Genomic DNA, 21,399 nt, shown 5'->3' with positions numbered 1-21,399 from the left:
GTGTAAAACAATCTTTTTTAATTGAACAAAATGAAACACTGAGACAGGAGTGGCTGGGTATGATGGCTTACACATATAATCACCACACTTAGGAGACTGAGGCAGAGGGATTGCTGCAAGTTCCAAGACAGCCTGGGTTCCACAGTGGAAAACAAATACCAAAGAGTGAGGGTAACTCAGTGCTGATGTCACGGATGAGCCACAGGACTCATTTCATCTACACGTGTGCACTGGGCTCTCGTGCCTCAGACACCATCTGTGTTCCCAGGGTGTCATCTGGCCTTGGCCTAGCCCCTGAACTCTGAATATGAGCCACCAACCTGACACCTCCACATGTCTTCCAGTGGACATGCCAAACACATGTCAACTCCCTGCTCCCTCAGCCTACCCATTCCTGGCCTTCTTCACCTTCTTCTTAACTATTTTCTCAGTTGCTGGACCCAAACCTTGAGCCACCCTCTGCTCTTAGTTATGTTCTGACCTGTAGTGAACACCTCATGCTGTTCAGGACGGTCAGTATACAGTTCCATCAGATCTGACCAAGTGTCCTACCCATCAGAACATCTTCAAATACTTCCTGTTCCTCTAGTTCCTTCCTTGCCAATGCCCATGGCTACCTCCAAACCCCTCCCCCACCCTCCCCGAGAAGCAGCCACTGGGTCTGATTTCTACCTCCCTAGGCTGGTTTAACCTGCTCGAGAATGTCTTATGAAAAGAATGTCTGTTGCTGTTTGTTTTATTACATGGCTTACATCACTCAGCACGAAATACTCAAAGTTCACTCTATTTTTCTCAGTAGTTGTGAGTCACCCCGTCTTAACGTCCAGTAGTATTCCACTATGCAAATGTACTAACTAACCTTGCTTCCATTCTGTGAAGTCAAGCCAAACCTCCTCCTTCTTAGCTCATTTTCCTGTTTTCTTTATTGACTTCTTTTGGCTTGTGTATTTTCCCCTGTATTACTTCCCGCTGTTTTCTCTTCCTTACTGGACCAGTCACTCTGGTCCTTGAGTTTGTCAAACTCATTGCCCATCCCAGAATTTTTGCAGATGCTCATGTGCTATCCCATTGGCTCTTCAACACCAGTCCTCCTCTTGTCATCTCTGCTGGCTAGTTTTACATCAATTTGACACAAGCTAGAGATCTACTTAGAAGGAGGGACTTCTGGTTGAAAAAATGTCTTCCTAAGATTTGCCTGTACACAAGTCTGGAGTGCATCTTCCTCATTACCGACTGATATGGAACCCAGTCCTTTGTAGGTGGTGCCATCCCTGGGCAGGTGGCCCTGGGTTTTATAAGGACACAGGCTGAGGAATCCATGGGGAGTAAACCAGCTAGCCCCATTCTTCCATGGCTTGGGCTTTAGTTCATGATTCCAAGTTTCTGCCCTGATAGACTGAAGTTCCCCTGGGACAGAGTTACCCCAAACGGTAAACAAAAGAAAATTCTCTCTCCTAAGTTTCTTTTGGTCATGGTGTTTTATCACAGCAATGGAAAGCCTCGCTAAGACAGCATCCTTATGTTTTTATCACAGCAATGGAAAGCCTCGCTAAGACAGCATCCTTATGTTTTATCACAGCAATGGAAAGCCTCGCTAAGACAGCATCCTTATGTTTTATCACAGCAATGGAAAGCCTCGCTAAGACAACATTCTTATGGACCTGCTTCAGAAACCAGGGATGTCTGTCATGGAGAAACCTTCTCCTCACAGACGTATATAGTGTGAGGTCTTACTTTGTCACTACCTGCCTGTCTCTCGTGACATTTAACATTTAGAAATGTGTGTGAATATATGTATGCACATGTGTGCGGGCATGCAGATGACCATGCCTGTGCATGCAAGCAAATATATCCATAAGTATGCTTGAACAGGAATGTATGTGCACATGTACAGTGTGTACATATTCATGTGTATGAATGTGTGTGTGTGTGTGTGTGTGTGTGACGTATTTCTCAGCTCCACAAACGTACCTATGGACTCCATGCCATGCATCACCAGACTTGCCCCGAGAGACTAAGCAAAGTTTCAGTGAATTTTTTTCTTCCCACATCCTGTGTAGAAATGGAAGCATCATTGTTGGCTATGAAGTGACTGGCTCCACAAGCCCTGCTGAACTCCTCTCTGCCATTGAACAAGAGGCTGAAAAGGCACAGGCCGCCCTGAGAAGGCAGTTTCCAGTCAAATATGGCTCTTTCCGAGTGTTCGAGAAAGGTAATGTTGGGCTCCCGCCTTTGCTTCTGCTTCTTTTCAGTCATGTGTGGAAATTAGAGTTCTAAGACAACTATTCTAACACCCACTAACACCTACTTTTGCTAGAAATTGGCCATTTACTCTTCACCACTGGACAAACTCAACCCCAGCAGACACTAACATTGTTATGAATTGGAGATCTGAGCATCCCAGATAAACATCTGGAAATACTGACCTCACTACAGGCCAGGATGAAAGTGACTCAGCTGTGCTTTGCTGGTGTACACACTGGAACAGCCTTGGAGCTGACGGTAGTTTTAAATCACTGACCCAAGGGAAGAAGGTGTACACCCACCTCTCTCTACATTAAAAAGATATCTCAGTTTATTTCTTCTTGGGGAGAGAAAATACCCATATAAAAGCAATTTGGGGGAGAAAGGGTCTATTTGCTTCACAATTCCAGGTTACAGTCTGCCCTTGTGGGGAAGTCAAGGCAGCAGGGATTTGAAACAGCTGGTCACATTCACTGTCCAAGTCCAGCATCCAGCCCTTGAAATGCTGACACCTGCATTCAGGGTGGGACTTCTTACCTCAGTTAACCAACCCAGTTAAGAAAATTTACCACAGACCTGCCCCTATAGCATCCTAATCTAGACAAAGCCCTTATTCCCTTCCCACCTAACTCTACATTGTGCCAAGTAGATGGTAATGATTAATTTATCACAAATTCTCCTCTCCTCTCCTCTCCTCTCTCCTCTCTCCTCTCTCTTCCCTTCCTTTCCTCTTCCCTCCCCTCTTCTCCCTCCACTCCTCTCTCCTCCCCTCCCCTCCCCTCCCCTCTTCTCTCCTTCCTCCTTTCCCCTCCCCTTCTCTCTTCTTCTTCCTTTCTCTCCCACTTTTTGAGACAGTCTCTCTCTGTAGCTGGCTCCCAATGCTCAAGCCAACACCTCCAGCCTTCTGATTCCTGGGATTAGGGATATAAACCCTTATGTCTAAATTTTTAATTTAAAAAAATTAAACATATAATAGCCATGAATATTTATAGGATTATAATGTACTGTTTTTATAGTTTCTCATATTATATAAGTATGCAATTAGCACATCTATCACCTCAAACATTTATTATTTCTTTGCAAAGGAAAGAGTCAGCATCCTCTTCCCTGCTATTTTGAAATACAAATAACCTTCAGCCCTTGAAAAGGATGATTTGTGTTACCTGTGGAAATGTGACTAAATCTAGAGGATATTGTGTTAAATGAAATAAGCCAGAAAGAGAAGGAGCAACAGAGAGTGATCTTACTTATGTATGAAATCCATAATAATCTATTGCTGTTACAGAAGCTGAGAAATGGTGTGCAGTTTCTAGTGGTTTTAGAGAGTCAGCAAAGGGATTCGTAATCGAGGGTTAGGTCTACAAGAAATATAAGATGGAGACCAGAGGTTTGCAGTTAGCTATTCATGTTGTGTATTTGTTTTTACTTTTAAACCTCAGCCTTAGGCATCTCTTGCCACAAACTCTTTTAGCATCTGCCAACCACATTCACTCAGCAAACATTCACATATTATCTGATACACCCAGACACTTAAAACAGAGCATTGATATAAAAATTCCAGGCCTTGAGGAGCTGGCTTCCAATGATGCCATCTACCAGTTCCAGTCACAGGAGAAGCTATTATTGAGAGTCATTGGTGACTTTAGTAGAAGCAGCTTTGAAATAAGTCTATGCCAGGAGGGGTCACACCCCCGTGACCATCTTCCAACCACATTATCATATTTTGTTCTCTGGCATCTTCAAGATTGTCAAGTATTTTTTCCCTCACACACATTATGTTTCTGTGATGGGCTTGTTGATGTGTGTATGGATGTTTGCACAAGTACGTATGGGTGCATGCAGGTGTGTAGGCTCAAGGTCGATGTTGGGTATCTTCCTCAGTTGCTCTCCACCTTATAGATTAAGGCAGGGTCTTCTACTGAATCTGGAGCTCACAATTTCCAGTAAATTTGGCTAGCCAGCTTGATCTGAAAATGTCCCGTTTCTATCTCCTGAATGCTGGCAGGATTTCGGGTGGGTTGCTGTGCCCACTTGGCATTCATGTGGGTTCTGAGAATCTGAACTCTCATAGCCAAGCTTGCATGGCAGGTGCTTAACCCACCGAGCCATCTCCTGCTTTCTAGTGTTTTCTTAAGTGATTACATCATGCCTTGTGTTCATGTAACACTAACCAGCTGATAGTCCACTAAGAACAAAGTTTCTGGCATTTGTCAGATCCCTGGAAGGAGAAATCCTGAGCAGGAAGATGAGGAAAAAGAATGGGGACTGAGGATGCTCTTTGGGCATCAACAGTGTACTCGTACTTCCAAATTTTACCTGGGTTTTAAATCTAGAAATATAACTTCTAAGATGTTTAAACCCGTTTTTAAAGAGTGCTGGAATGCTCTGGAGTCATTGTTTCCCCTGTGTCTGTTATTTTCCAGCTCGATGTCACAGCATCTCCTTTGGCTTCGGGTCTGAGAGTGAGGAACACACTCTACCCTGCAGCAGTGGCTTCACAGGAAGCATAACGGTCAGGTGCCGGTCCTCTGGGTGGCAGATCACCAGGGAGTCCTGTATGCTCTCTCAGCTGGACGAACTGAAGAAGGTGACACATATTTTTTTAAGGGAGTTTAATTTTCACAGTGAGCATCGTCCAGAGATTCTGGCTAGGTAGAGGGTCAAAGGTGACTATTGATGTCTTTGAACAGGAAGGCTCTGTTGGGTTTTGGTTAACCAGGGATTGTAAGGACAACTGACAGAGCCAGAAAATGTCTAATGGCTTTGTCTCAGCAAAGATACTCAACAATAAGGGTTACAATGGATGCTAAAGCGACGCAGGCATACTTGGAAATTCAGGAGGCCTTGGAGTTGAAGATTAAAGGGAAGCATGATTCAAGGCAATGTATGTAATATAAGTGAGAATATATAAATATCTTCACCTGGAATAGGGAGTAGGTTGGACATGGGTGACCCTTTCAATAGATTTTAAAAGCTATTTTGTCTACCCATCACATAAGTTTGTATATGTATGTGTAATGTATATGTGTACATACACACACACACACACACAGACACACATTCAGGAAACAAAAAACCAATCAGCCAGTTGTACATCTGGCAACAGTAACATTAATCTAAAAACAGTCACTTGATTCATAGTCCAATGTTATGGGTTTTACTCTAGCTTTGTTTAAAAAAACAAAATAACTGAAAGTGGGTTGGGTGGGATCCACGATCCTGGGTCAGCTTTTGCAAACACTCCTGCTTGCTGCTTTCCAGGTTACCCTAGCATAGCAGAAGCAGATATGGGCTGAGAGGGAAGTTGAGATTCTAAACCCAGTGACACAGTGGGGATTGACCCAAGCCCAGAAGTCAAATTGACACGTGTCCTGTGTCTCTTCACCCTGTACAGGAAGTTCAAGATTAGTATTGGCAGAACCACATTTAGCTGAGTACTTCTTGCCAATTCACCAAATCCTGCAGATCATCTATTTTCTGTAGCTGAGATTATGATGTATTTGAAAATACCCTTCAGACAATGTTTCCATGATCCAGCTTCCATGGTGCTAAAATATCAAACAACACAGCTTCCTTCAAAGAGTGTTTAAGACACTAAATCATCAATTTCCTATTGTGTATTAAGCTCAGTGTCTAGAATATAAGAATCGCTGAACCACAGCCCCTGTTTCCACTACTGTATAATCTACCCCTGATACACTGCACTATTTGATTCATAGCTAAGACATCCGATTTGAGTCTAATACTGTGAATTCTGGGTTTTTCCCCTTAGAATCTAATCATTTATGCTAATTTTTATTTTTAGGAACTCAGGATGATTGCAGGCAAGATCACAGAGGCAGATGTGGCATCTTTGGTGCAAAATCTTTCTGCCATCATTCAGCAAAGCCCCTCCACCACAGCTGGGAACCTGGGCTCAGTGGTGTCTCTCCTGAGCAACATCTCATCTTTATCACTGGCAAACTCTTTACCTGTGTCCAATTTGACCCTGAAGGTATGCCTTTTCTTCACTTGAAAGGCTCACTTTATTTATCGATAACTTATTTTCTTTAGCTTTTTTGAGGCTGGGTCGCACAATGTAGCTCTGGCTGTCCGGGCATGCCATACACAGTCCAGGATAGCTTTGAACTCCTTGGAAAGCATCCCGGTTTAGCCTTCTGAATGCTGGGAGTACAGGCCTGTACCACTTCTCTCAGATTGAAGGTCACACTTCAAATGAAAATCTTGTAGGAGGTGTACTAAGAGTCTAGATGATGGGGAACCTCTTGATAAAGACAGAGAAACCATGTTGTAGTCCCCACATGAGTTTTATTGGCTTTTCCATAGTATACAATGAACTCAAAGCATATAGTGAACTGCATAGTATATAAAGAACTACACTGGGGGTGTATGTAGCTCATTAACAGAAAGTTGACCTGGCAAACATTGGGCCCAAGGTTCCATACTAATTTTGGGATCTTGGGAGAGAAGAGATATAAATGACAATGTTCAATAGTGCAAAATCTTACCTTTCCTTTAAGCCTGGACCTTCACAAGCAGCCCATTCATGGGTAGATTTCAATTTAGACTGTTGATCATATGTGTTCATTGTATACAGTGAACAACTGAGAACTCCTCTCCCTTGGCTGATTCAGTTTAGATATTTAAATTTTGACTTAAAATGGCATGCTAATATTTTCTCACTATATGCTACTGTTAACAAAACTAGTATGCTTCCTTCAACAGAGTCTCACTGGGGACTCAAACCAGTCTTAAGGGCAGGCACCATGCCCTGCACTAGAAATGGCCAACACAAAATGAACTCAGTGGCATTTTTGGAGGTTCTTTGCCTCATAATGCTTTGTCAGGCCTTTCCTGCTTCTTCTTACAGATCTTTAGAGCATATATTATAGCTTCCAATTTTGTAGGTTTATAGAATTTCTATGTGTGCACTTGTGTGTACATCTGAGACTGTATATGTTTCTTGTAATTTTTTTTCTGTTCATTTGATTGTTTTGCACTATTCTGCTTTGTTTTATTTTGTTATTATTATTATTATTATTATTATTATTATTATTATTATTATTATTATTATTATTATTATTATTATTATTTAGGTGCTTATTTGTTTTATAATGAGAGAAATAGAGGGGGTGGATTTGGGAGGGAGCAGAGTTTACAAGAGACTGGGAGGGGAAACAGCAATCAGAATGAATTTTATAAAAAAATATATATTTTCAAAATAAATTGGCAGTCAAAGCCTGGTGGCACAGGTCTATAATTCTAGCACTTGAGAGGCTGAGGTCGGAAGATTGTAAATTTGAGGCCAAACGTAAGTCCTCTGACAGAGCAGTAAGTGCTCTCATTCTCTGAGCCATCTCTCCAGCTAACAATTGAAAACTACACTGCCTTAAGGATCACTATTGAATATTCTTATGCAGTAAACAACAATAAAAATTAAAATTTGAACATCCACAGCATAAATTTACAAGTTCTTTTGTTTATTGAAAATATGAAAATATTTGTTGTTGCTGTTTATAAACTAAATCCTGATTAGTTTTCCCATCCTCTATACCTTCCAGTTCCTCCCCAGCTCTCTTCCCATTGGAACCTACCCCATTTCTGTCTTTCATTAGAAAAAAAAACACACTTTCGAGAGATAATAATAAAATAAAGTATAATAAGATAAAACAAATTTTAATGTTAGCTAAAAGAACAAAATGGGGATGTTGAGTGTCATGCTTCTGTCCTGGGCTTGTAACATAGTCACTCTTCCCATCTCAGAGTTAAAGGAATGCACGCCTGTGTATGTGGGATGCTTATTCATTCATGCTGAAGTGAAACCTCACTGTGATTGCAGATAATTTGGGGTGACCACTCTACACCCAACTTAAAAAAAGCATTTTATTTAGTTTGTATCTGTGGGGGAGGTGCCTGCACACATTCCACAGCATACATATGAAGACCAGAGGGCAATCTGTGGTAACTGGCTCTCTCCTTCAACCATATGGGTTCTGGGAATTGAACTCAGATTACCAGGATTGGAGCAGGCACCTTTACCCACTGAGACACCCTACCATCTTGAGCCAAGTTTCTTTACCTAAATCCTTCTACTATATGGAATGACAGAACTAAATGTAATTTTTGAGTTTTACTATGATCCTCAACTCACCAATTCTTTTTCCCAAACTCAACATGAGCATCCTTGACACTGGCTTTCCTGGTCTCAGAAGACCTAAAGTGACTTTGGTTTTCTTGTTTCAGAATGTCATCAACATAGCTGATCATATCTTGGATTCGGCCTCCATAACGAACTGGACGATTTTGTTACAAGAAGAAAAGGACTCCGGTTCCCAGCTACTAGAGACATTGGAAAACATCAGTGCTCTCATCCCTTCCACAGCTCTGCCTCTTAGTTTGTCTCGAAAATTCATTGACTGGGAAGGGATTCCAGTGACCCAAGTCCAAAGCACACAGGGCTACAAATATCAGATGAAAATGATACAAAAAAACGGCTCTCTGCCCATTGGAGGCCACGTGCTTATTGAACCAGATCAATTCCAGAAATCGCATCCTAAGACTATTATCAGCATGGCCTCATTGACCTTTGGGAACATTCTACCCATCACGCAGGGAGGAAATGCACGGATCAATGGTCCTGTGATATCCACACTTATCCAAAACCATTCCATCAGTGAAATTTTCCTCAACTTTTCCAAAATAAAGGGAAACCTGAGCCAGCCTCGCTGTGTGTTTTGGGATTTTAGCCACTTGCAATGGAGCAATTCGGGCTGCCACCTAGTTAACGAAACTCCAGACACAGTACTGTGCCAGTGTAGTCACCTGACCTCCTTCTCCATGCTCATGTCACCCTTTGTTCCCTCTTCAGTTGTTCCTGTGGTAAAATGGATCACATACATAGGGCTGGGCATCTCCGTTGCAAGTCTGATCTTATGCCTGATCATCGAGTCTCTGTTTTGGATGCAGACCAAGAGAAGCCAAACCTCTTACACACGCAACATTTGCCTGGTGAACATCGCCCTGTCACTCCTAATTGCTGATGTTTGGTTTATCATTGCTACCACTGTGGATGCCTCTATGAGCCCTTCTGGAGTCTGTGTGGCTGCTGTATTCTTTACCCACTTTTTCTACCTTGCCGTATTCTTCTGGATGCTTGTGCTCGGCATCCTGCTGGCTTATCGAATCATTCTCGTGTTTCATCATATGGCTGTGCCTACCATGATGACTATTGGCTTCTGTCTAGGCTACGGATGCCCTCTCCTTATATCCATCATCACCCTTGCTGCCACCCAACCTAGCAATAGCTACAAAAGGAACAATGTGTGTTGGCTTAATTGGTCTGACAAGAGCAAACCTCTCTTGGCGTTTGTTGTTCCTGCATTGACTATTGTGGCTGTGAACATGGTTGTGGTGCTTCTGGTCCTCAGGAAGCTTTGGAGGCCAGCGGTTGGAGAAAGACTAAATCAAGATGATAAGGCCACTGCCATCCGCATGGGAAAGAGCCTCCTCGTGCTGACCCCACTGCTAGGGCTTACCTGGGGCTTTGGCATAGGAACAATGGTGGACAGCCAGAATATGGCTTGGCATGTTCTTTTTGCTCTACTTAATGCTTTCCAGGTAAGAACAATAAGCATATGTATTAATACTCATGTTGTTGGAATAAGTGGAGAGAACCAGGGTTGGTAGGTGAAGATGGCCCGATCTCCTTAGTTCCAACAAGTCTACAAAACAAAGCGCATCAAGACAGCGAGAAGACACACCCATCCATTTTTCCCAAGCAGTTTACATAATACTGAAGAAAACTTGTAGACATTCCAGGTAACCAACTGTGGAGCTCAAATCTATTAGCTGTCATATAACCACTATCTATCTCTCTTGTGGTTGACTCAGTTTACATTCCCTTGTACAAATATCTGATGAAGCACAGGAAGAGAAATAACTCAGAAGTACTTGTTGACCTCAACTGATACAAAGCAAGTCCCTGGAATTTAATAAATAGGGGCTGGCAACCTGACGCCAACAGCCAGATTTTGTAAATAATAGTTTCTTGCAACACAGCCATGCACACTAATGTGCATAGGGCTTGTGGCTTTTTTCTCTCCAATAGAAGAGGAGCTGAGACAGATATTATGTATCTTGCAATACCAAAGGACTCACAATTTACTCCACACACACACACACATACCACACACACACAAACACACACACACACACACACACACACACAGAGAGAGAGAGAGAGAGAGAGAGAGAGAGAGAGAGAGAGAGAGAGAGAGAGAGAGAGAGAGAGTTTGCCTATCCTTAGTATGAAGGATGGCTTTTATATTTGGTAGTCAGAAAGTGTTCAGAATAAATGGATAAGCAAATCATTAGGTTTGTATGTATCTGGAAGAAGTCTTCCATCATGGTTTATTGCATATAAGGCCAGACCACCTAAAGCAATGAGTCATGGAAACTGTAGCCTCACTTCTGGGTTCTTGAATCAAGTGTGTTTTTCTCAAATATCAACTGAATGCTTAATCTCTTCATCCATAAATTCTCCCAGATGATGAGTGTGGATCACAGTAACACGGAGCGATTTTGAGGATTACAAGATGTAATTTAGCACCTGACATAGTGTTTCATACTCAGTAAAGGCTTAGAATTTCTTCAAGGCATTGCACCAGTTTATACAGCAGTAAATAGGCAAGTGGTAATATAGATGTCATCACGGAGACCATGAATCCAGTGGAGACAAGTCTTGAGAGCTCTAGGAAGGGCAGGCTTGTAAGTAGCATGCTATTTGCCTTAGATGAGAATTTTCAAGAGACACACTTGAATAGAAGGTTACTCGTGGAGTCCACCTTCTTCCTCATGGCTACTGGGTGCTGAACCTCACTTCCTGTTGTCATCTCAGGTACATGATGGATGCTTCTTAACTACCTGTTCTAACGAAAGACTAAGGTACCACAGCCACTGGGTGCTATGTGGGGTTTGAATGACACCATGCCAGAGGATGAAGTTTTATACAAGTTTGCAACTTCATTTAATTACTCACTCATTAACACACTCCTGAAATACAATCTGTGAGCACTTTATAATCTGCCAGGCACTGTTGAGTTCACACTGTTCTTACCTTCTAGAAGCCTATAGTCCAGCAGGAGAACAGTCAGAAAAACAAGTTCAAGTTGAACATATAGTACATGCCTGGCACCCCAACATTCATAGAGGCAAGAGAATTGCAAGTTTGAGGCCAGCCTGACCTATTTAACAAGTTTTAGGCTAGCTTGGGTTATAGAATGAGGCTTTACCTCCCAAGAGGAGGTTAGGGGAGGGGAATCAACACTAGAGCATTAGATGTCATGACATTATGATAGAATTGTATCATACAGTATATAGATGATTTCTTATCTGAAAAGAAAACAATATAATATATACATAATTTACTCTTTGCTTTTGGTTCTTGTCAAAGGGATTTTTCATCTTCTGTTTTGGAATTCTCTTGGATAACAAGGTATGTGTATATTCACTTCTCCCTTCCACAAACATAAAGACTTCCCTTTAGTTCCAAGGTCTTTGTTATATACACAGTGGGTACTTAGTAAAATTTGAAAAAAGGCAGACACATTTAGAATGAAACTAAGTGATCCATGATGATGAAGCGATCTAGATACAACCACAAGTAAAGTGAACATTACAGCATCAGAAAGCTAAGGTAGGAGGATTACAAGTTCCTGACTATCTTGTAGTACACAGAGAGTTTCAGATTAGCTAGAGCTTTGAGGCTCTGTCTCAAAAGCAAACAAGCCAGCCAGCCAGCCAGCCAGCCAGTCAGCCAGCCAGCCAGCCAGCCAGTCAGCCAGCCAGCCAGCCAGTCAGCCAGCTAGTAAGTAAACAGGCAGGCAGGCAGGCAGGAAATCAATCAAACCAGCAATATTTCTTTCTAATTTGCTTTCCAAGGGAATAAATTCTATTTTGTGCCTTGATTTCCTTTGCCCATTTATTTAAAATACAAAGAAAGAATATGATCCTCACATTTCCAGGCTATCAGATGTTAAGTAGTTTCTCATGTTAAATAAAATTCCCAATGAAAGTCTATTAGTTTTATTTAAGAGATAAATAGAAAAAAGTGGTGGAGAACTATGTTTAATGTTTCCTCCCAAGCAGCAAGTAATTATGTCAAGAGATAACAGCAGTAATTGATGCTTTAGCAAGAAGACAAAAAGATTTAATTATTGAGGCTAGATCCTCTTTTAGGGGCTCTGGGTTTGGTTCCCAGGACTCATATGGTGACTTACAGTCATCTGTAACTCCTATTTTAGGGAACATGATGCCTCTTTTGACTTTAATAGACACCAGTCACATGCATGGTATATAGACATACATGTAGGAGGAAAAAAACCCCACTCAAACACAGGAAATAATTAAATAAATAAATATTAAAAATAGAGAAGATTTTATTGCTAACTAATTTGTCATATATATCATTACCCATTTACATGTTTGCCACATTCCTACCAGATGCATGGTTAGGAAACCCTTTCCTTCACTGGTAAACTTTACTCCAGCAATTACTGCAGGATGCTCATGGATTGCTTCATTTATTTGATACTATTGCTTCCTGTTCTGTTCTAGTTTTGATTCTAGGGAGGTATTTATTAGACATTTATGCTAATGGTCTAGGAGTGATGTTGCTAAGCAACCATTTCAAAGGGTGCTTCTCCTTAGAATGCTGATACCCGATCATTTTTCTCTCTCCACCACTGATCCTATACCCGTGACAGCTGCGGCAACTTCTGTCCAACAAGTTGACTCCATTGAGCTCTTGGAAGCAAACATCAAAGGTAAATTGGCTTTCGACTCTGATGCATAAAGAACCATTTTGCATTTTGTCCCCATTTGTCATCTGTGGCAAGCTTGTTTATGGAGGGCCCTTGTTTTCCATCATCAGCATGGTGTCTGGGTTGGGTTGATAGCCAAAGAAATAACTACAAAGCAAAGAGGACCTGAACAAATGCTTACTTATGCTTACTTGAAGCCCACGTGATCTATGGTGCTGTGTCAGGCTTGCTGGTGATGCAGCTCTGTGCTGCCACCTGCCACTGGTAGCAGGCCAGTGCATTCAGAGACAGCTCCTGCTGTACATTGTGCTGACATTCCTGACACAGAAAGCAGAAAAGGAAGTCACGGAGAGTCAGTATGAAGCAAGATTAGAGTTTAGTAAGAAAATATGTTAATGCATATTTAAGCATGAGCTTTAAGGAAGGGGGACGGGGAGCTAGAAGAGGCTAGTTGCAGTAGGGCAGCTTCTCAAGTGTGTCATATTGTAGTGTGTACAATAGGAATGTGTACAATTTTGATAACTTTGGAGTTATAGTGTAAAAAGATTTTTTAAAATTGCTAAAATTAGGTAAGTCTTTCTTTTTCTTTTTAAAAAATAACACAGTAAGATGGTCTTTGAAGTATAGTATTTAAGTGAGATAAAAACAGAGGTTAAAAAAGTTAAAGGAATCCTTAGTATTTATAGGGCCTGTAAATGTTATTCATAACTTTATTCATAAAAGAATTTTATCCTTGGCCAGTAGGACTGGGAGATTCTTTTCTCTTCTCACATCTGTGTATCTGTCACCCCAACTTTTTTGCCTTGTTTGCTGTGAGTAGATGAGTTTAAACAACACCATTTATTTTGGTCCCCGATAGTCTCAGCATTTAAGTCTGTATTTCTGAACCCAAGGAATTTGCACAGACAGGATGAAGTTGGGATGGAGTGAGGAGTGTGTTTCTGTTTCATTCTTTTTACAAAAATGCTCATGAGGACAGTGTGTTATAGCATACCGCACACACATGTATTTTCTACTTTCAATATTAGTTTAAATTTTTGCCTTTCAAAAATAATAAATTGAGGTCTTTTCAGAAAGAGTGCTAAAGTAGAGACATCTGTATTTGATAAAAAGCCAACTAACTTAATTGTATGCAAACTTATATGAGTGTTCAGAGAGGGTATATATATATAAGCAACAGTAGGTTTTTAAAATGTGTGGTGGTACACAACTGTGGTGGCTTGAATAAGAATTGGCCTCAGAGGCTCATATGTTCCAATGTTTAGGAGTGGAACTGTTCGAATGAATTATAAGGATTGGGAGATGTGGCCTTGTTGGAGGAGGTGTGTCACTGGGGGTAGGCTTCAAAAATTCATGGCCTAGTCTGTCTGTCTGTCTGTCTGTCTGTCTGTCTGTCTGTCTGTCTATCTATCTGTCTATCTATCTATCTATCTATCTATCTATCTATCTATCTATCTATCTATCTATCTATCTGTCTGTCTGTGCTCATGGATTAGGATATAGCCCTCAGCTATTACTCTAGCATCATGCTTGTCTGGCTGCTTTCATGTTCTCTGTCATGATGATAATGAATGAACCTTCTGTAACCGGAACTAAACCCTCAATTAAGTGCTTTCCTTTACAAGAATTGCCTTGGTCATGGTGTCTTTTCACAATAATAGACCAATTATAGTTTATAATTCCAATGTTTAGAGAGGTGTAGGAAAGAAGATCAGGAGTTTAAGGCTGGCTCTTAAAATGTAAAAAGTTTGGTTTATCTTGGGCAATATAAAATGAAACAAAAGCAATAAAAACAAAATAATGGACTGGAGAGGTGCTTTAGAGCACTTGCTGTTTTTCCCAAGGTTTTAAGTTCAGTCCCCAGCAACCAACTTAGGTGCCTCCTAACCATCAGGTTGTAATAACTCCACTCCCAGGAGGTCTGACACATTCTTTTGGCCTTTGTAGGCATCCATATATAAATGGCATACCCACATAAAATAAAATAAAATAAAATAAAATAAAATAAAGCACAACTCAATGAGGAAATCATGATAGGGCTTCCTTGGTCTTCATGTCATAGAAGAAAATGCTGCTACAAATGTAAGGAATAGTAGCCCATCTTGGTCACCATACTTTGACTTGTTTTTCATTGGCCATAAGTCTTAAGAAATTTTCATCCTGGCTCCGAGAAGTTTTACATTCTACAGTTTTAATATTATGAATTGAACTCAGGTCCTTGGTATTATGAATTGAACTCAGATCCTTGAAACCAGAAGGTGTGAAACTAAAGTTATTGTGTAGTCTCAGGAAAAGGAAGAAGTTACAGAAAAGATTATGCATCAGAGAATTAAATGAGGCTGAGAACTCCCTGTCCTTTAGAGCAGGAAGGCAGGGATTTCTTCATTGAAAACCAAAGACAGAAAGCACTTCCCTAATTGAAATAAAACAGAATCAAAAGTTCAAAAGCCTGGCAGCATTTCTTCCTGTTTCTAACATGCTCAATACTTTGGCTGGCCTCCATGATCATTGCATGCTTGTGCACATATACACTGATATATACATGTAGACATAATTGAAAGCAAGAAAGGTAAGATCAGTGTTCTTATCTAGAAACTTGTGAGTGAGAAGAACATGGGAAAGGAAGAGGACAAGGAATAAAAACAAAACTGAGAGCAGAGAATAATCAAATTGTGGGATTCGGGAAGCAAATGAATGAAGATAAAGGATCCAAGAGGATTCCCTAGCAGACAGGCTCATAATCAAAATAGAGATGGCAAGATTGGCTTGTTTTCATGACACAAGATGAGTCTGACTAAGGGAACTTGAGAAGAAGGTATAGCTTAGAGTATGATGATGAGAATTCACTGCAATGAGGCAAAAGCGTGATGAGGAAGGGATCTATGAAGGGACATTGAAAATACAAGATGTGGTAGAAGGGATGGATGCCAACAGCGTTTTCAGGAAGGACCATCTACTCTAGTCCTACATGGCTTGCTTGGGAGGTCATCATTGCTCTATCTGTGTCCTCCTTCTTGGTTTACCTTCCATGTTATGTGGAATAAGAACAGGAATGGAAATGATTCCTTCCAATATTCCTAACACCTGAACACTGTCTAGCAAAGAAAACCTGTCAGTATGAGAGAATGAGTAAGTATTAACAATTAGAGAAGAATGTCAAGTATCTTAAGACTTATATTTTCTAATAATTGCTTGTTCTTTTCCTCAAAGATTTTATTTCAGTTTAATGACTAAGTTTAATCTATCTATCTATCTATCTATCTATCTATCTATCATCTATCTATCTATCTATCTATCTATCTATCTATCTATCTATCTATCTATTTTTGGAGACAGACTTCCTATATGTAGCCCTGGCTGACCTGGAACTTGCTTCATAGACCAAGCTGGTCTTCAGCTCACATAGACCTACTTGCCTTTGGTCTTCAAGTGCTGAGACTAAAGCCATGTGCCACTGTGCCCAGCTTCAGTTTCAATTTAAAAAATAGTTATTTATTTTTGTTGCATGTGCATGAGTGTTTTGACTACATGTATTTGTACACACTGTGTGATGCTTGATGCTCACAAAAGCCAGAATTGGGTATTCAGATTCCTGTGAGTCACCTTGTGGGTGCTGGGAACTGATCCCAGTTTCTCTAGAAGAGTAGTTAAGTGTTATTAACTGCTGAACCATCTTTCCAGACCCAGGAAATTATTATAATTTTTATAATCTTTGTATCAACTTGCATAGAGCTGAATGACAAGTTGCACAAAAGTAAAACAACACTCTGGTAGGGGTCATGTTTTTACAGTGAATGTTAGGATTGGTGTTTTTCTGCTCTTCTAGTGGCAAATGTACAAATTATGTACATGGCCAAGAAAAGAGACAGTGTCTCCTTCACGGCCTTTTTCCCATTTGTTTCTGGAAGTTGTAAAGATATAGAAACACCAATTCATTTGGAAATAAATTCAGGCACACTTTAACACAAGCAGACTAAAAAATAAATAAGTAAGAATTCTGTATTCTTAAGAGAGAATCATAGATTATGAACATGGAATAAAAGATTGTTAGTGACACTGAGCATCATGAGATGAAACACTGGAGAAAGACAGGCTTTATCAGGGAATAATACAAGGTAGCCTCAATCATGAGAGAGGTGAATGGTAGGATAGATCATTGTGGAGGACTACGTTCTTGTGGGGTGAGGGTGAACAGTAGATCAACTATTATTGAAGAAAATACTCTAATAGGGTAAGAATAGACAATGGCCAGAGAGACCATAATGTAGGCATTAATCATTTGAGGGGGTAGGCTGTACAACAGTCAAAGGGACCACTGTGCCAGCCTATATGCTAAGGGAGGCTTTGTACTGTTTACATAAAGTTGCTTGGACAGATAGCTTTCCAGCTGGGCTTTTTCGTATCCAAGGATTGTAAAAGGTAAACAGAAAGATTACTGATATATTTACCACAACAGTGACCGACAAACCCAACTAGTATTCTGATTTCCCACAAAGCCACAATTTCACCCACAGTTAAGGATGCAACTCAAATTCTGATCTTTGATCACGCCACTGCTGGGTGCATGTCCTTAAGAGGCAGAGGTAGAGGCAGGAAGATCTCTATGTGTTCCAGGCTAGCCAGAGCTGCCATAAAACAACACCAAACCCTGAAATCATGAGAGCTGGCAGATTAAAAGGAGTCATAAAAAATTTAAATAAGTCTATAAAAATACCTGTGCTTTCCTAAGGGGAAATATCGTCCCTTGATGAGCCACAATAAAGATACCTCTAATTTCCCCTAGTTATATCTGTATATATATATTTGGTCCAGGGAGTGGTTGTACATGCCTTTAATCCCAGAATCCCAGCATTCAGGAGGCAGATCCAGGTGGGTCTCTGTGAGTTCAAGGCCAGCCTGGTCTACAGAGTACGTTTCAGGACAGCCAAAGCTACTCACAGAGAAACCATGTCTTGGGGGTGGGGGAGGACTAATAATTGTAATGCTTTATTTTTCCCTTCTTAATTGTTCCTTAAATTACTGCACTAGCAGGAAGACAGGAAGTGGGTTCCGAAACTGATTACAAATGAGACCCCAAACCTCAATGATCTTTGAGTCTGCTGATTTCCAGCCAACTACCTAACATAAACTATTGATGTTCTTTTGTGCAGCAAAATTCTTCAGATATAGTTAGCAAGCCAAAATGCTTCAGGCCTTTCAACATACTACAGCACCGAGGTGAGTTACAATATGGCCAAAGAATGTAAAAAATGATATGATGAGATATTATAATTACAAAGAGAATCTAATAATAATTATTAAAAGATACCAGCCGGCTGTGCATCTGAGCTCCTCTGGATTGTGGTCAGGGCTGATAAAGCAATGGTGAGGATTTGGTGTTTATAGACACACATACACATACATAGATATACATACATACCACACACACACACACACACACACACACACACACACACAGACACACATACACACATCACACCACACATATACACACACATACACACACCATACAGATGTATACACAGACACACACACCTATAGCATTGATCATCAAAGCCTTGGGGTTATAGAGTATGGTAAACCTGCCCTAGTTAAATCCTTACTGGAGAGTTATCTCTTTTATGCCAGCCACTGAGCATGTGATGGTGTGCTTAAGTTCAATGATGAACACCTATTGTTTTCTAAGCTAACCTGGGGGAGGGAGGTGCAATACTTCTTGACATTGAGAAAGTATTGCTTCCTCCTGCATTTACATATTGATTTCCACTGGAAACGTAAATATCTTGGAGTCACAGTCCTCTTGGATGAAAGGCAGAATGTGGAGGAAGAAGTAGAAGAGACATATTATGTTACAAGTTGTAGTCATATTTAATAGCTCTAGTCCCATTTTACATTCATCTTATATTATCATCAAAACTATTTAAATTATAGATGTGGCATACTCAGTTCTAATTGGAACATCTAAATTATATCATCTTCTCCTCTTACAGCTCAGAGATCATCATGGGAGACAGGACAGAAAGAGTGTAAGGACCAAATTTAGTGTATATCTACCATAAAACAGTATTTGCTGGACATGGTGGGTTATTGCCCACATAAACTCATAATGGCTGTTACTGCACATATATGACCGGCACAAAAATCAATACAGCTAAACTTCCAACAAAGACAGGAAAACAGCTCATGACCTTTTTTCCCTAGCTGAAGAACTAGTAGCCAATAATGACTGGAAGGAAGAGTCAGGTTTTTTTAAGAGACCACATCTTTCATTACTTTTCTATTTCTGGGACAAAACATCATCACCAAGGCAAATACTGAAAAAGTTTATTTGGGCTTATGGTTCCAGAGAGTTAGAGTCCATGATGTTAGAGAGAAGACAGCAAGTGGCAGGAACTAGATGCTGAGTGATAACATCTTCAACCACAATTGGGAAACAGAGATGGTAAACTAGAAATGGCTTGAGTCTTGACATTCTCGAAGCTCACCTCCAGTGATACACTTTCTCCAATCAGCCCACACCTACTCCTCCCCACACAGCTCCACCAGCTGGGAACCAAGTGTTCAAATGCCAGGGCCTATGGGGGACAATCTCAAAACAATAAAAAAAGCTTCTCAAAATAAAAAAGAATCCTTTAATTTCAAATATAGTTCAAGTGTTAGAAACTGTACTGGCCCTGCCTCTTAGTTCCTGTTTTCATGCCTCCAACCTGATAGTGCTTTGAGCGCCATCTTTCCAGACATTTGTTCCCCGTCAGAGGAAAAGAGGGACAATTTCTGGGACTCTTTCCTGCAAACCATGCACTGAGTTGAAGTTTACATTATCTTACTTCCCAGAAGTAACTGAAAAGCACAGTATTTCTCATCTCCAGGGGTAGATGGTTGACAAACTCGAGCTTCTATGGTGTGTGTGAGGGGCTGTCTGTCTCAACCAAGCAGGTTCTCTGGTTTTCTTGAACATCACCCTAGGATGAGTTCCAGGTCAAAGACATCTCATAGTCTTTTTTCTGCCATTTTATTTTATATTAAAATCAAGACTTGCAGCAATGCCTTACCTCGTTTTCTTTTTCCCCTTCAGGCGTGTATGCACTTTCTCATACTGGAGATTCGTCCAGTGACATCACATTAACCCAGTTTTTATCAACCGAATAAAGCCACACATCGCAATCACAGGCCATTTTTAATTTGAGCAGCATGTCTTTCAGAGCCACACAGCAGGCAGCAAAGACATGGACAGAAACAGATGAGCCTTTGTGACGTGAGAGTCTGAGAATAAAACTGGTTACTTTGGGGTTGGAAAGATGGCTCAGCGGCTAAGAGCATTTGTTGCTCTTGCAGAGGACCTGGACTCATTTCCCAGAACCGACATGGTGGATCACAACCATCTGTTCCAGGGGATTTGTGGCCCTTTTCTGATGCCTGTGAACACAGCATACACATGAGGTGCATCGATATACATGCAGGCAAAACATTCATACACAAAATAAAATGAATCTGTTAAAAAAAACCTAATGGGTGACTTTAGTGGTTCAACTCTGCCTCCTTTATCCCAAATTAAATAGAAATGGTATTAATTACAGAGTTATGTAAGAACTATCACACATTGTTCATACAGGGAGACTTGTCAATGAGCTCACCCCAAGTATGTCCAGCCATTAAGAAAAAAATAAAAATACTAATAAGACAGTGCCATACACCTACTAAAATATTTGTTTAAACAATCCAATCCCCGCCTCGGGGAGTAATTCTATTTATCCTGAACCCTGGTCAAGAAAGATGGCACCCAATAAAGTAGGTCAGTCATTTTAGAGTGGAGCTGAGTGGTAAATTCCACAGCATAAGGAAGGAGCATATAAATTCTCCTAGGAGGTGACATATATACTCAGTGTCTTGACAGCAATGGCGGCTTGGCAATGTATGCACTAATCAAAACACATTGCACATTACATGCAATTAATACATAGAATGTATTGTCAATAGGTTTTTTAAAGGCAAATGGACAAAGAAGATACAGGACAGAATAATGTAGTTGGTTCAAACTCAACTTAAGAAATAAGCTTGTGCTGCCCCAATGGCTCAGTGGCTAAAGACACCTACTGCTAAGCTTGAGGACCTGAGTTTGATCCCCAGGACCCACATGATGGGAAAAGAGAATTGACTCAGGTTGTTTGTTCTCTGGACTCCACACACTGACCATGGTGCATGCACACACACACACACACACACACACACACACACACACACACACATGAATGCACGAGCTCACTAGTGCATGAGCAAACCATACATTTTAAAAGAGCATTGAGAGTCCCAGATCCCCTCTCTAAGCCAAGTGACC

At 40.8% G+C, this 21,399-nt stretch overlaps 1 protein-coding gene across 1 annotated transcript in view; it reads left to right on the top strand.

Annotated features, from left to right (window-relative positions):
- ADGRF1 (adhesion G protein-coupled receptor F1) overlaps positions 1-20,213 on the top strand; it is a gene marked incomplete at both ends in the record, with an annotated part of 31,510 nt that extends 11,297 nt beyond the window's left edge. The window contains 8 exons of the mRNA XM_080916791.1: positions 2,061-2,212; positions 4,668-4,831; positions 6,050-6,238; positions 8,488-9,861; positions 11,696-11,737; positions 13,008-13,067; positions 18,215-18,281; positions 20,140-20,213. Coding sequence (XP_080772917.1) covers positions 2,061-2,212; positions 4,668-4,831; positions 6,050-6,238; positions 8,488-9,861; positions 11,696-11,737; positions 13,008-13,067; positions 18,215-18,281; positions 20,140-20,213 — 2,122 coding nt within the window. The remainder of the gene's footprint in view (positions 1-2,060; positions 2,213-4,667; positions 4,832-6,049; positions 6,239-8,487; positions 9,862-11,695; positions 11,738-13,007; positions 13,068-18,214; positions 18,282-20,139) is intronic.
- Positions 20,214-21,399: the final 1,186 nt, after the last annotated feature.

The sequence above is a fragment of the Micromys minutus genome, assembly GCF_963924665.1.
Source record: "Micromys minutus genome assembly, chromosome: 5".
Taxonomy (NCBI): Eukaryota; Metazoa; Chordata; class Mammalia; order Rodentia; family Muridae; genus Micromys; species Micromys minutus.
Note: the sequence above shows the minus strand (reverse complement) of the source record. Positions and strands in the feature narration are given on the sequence as shown.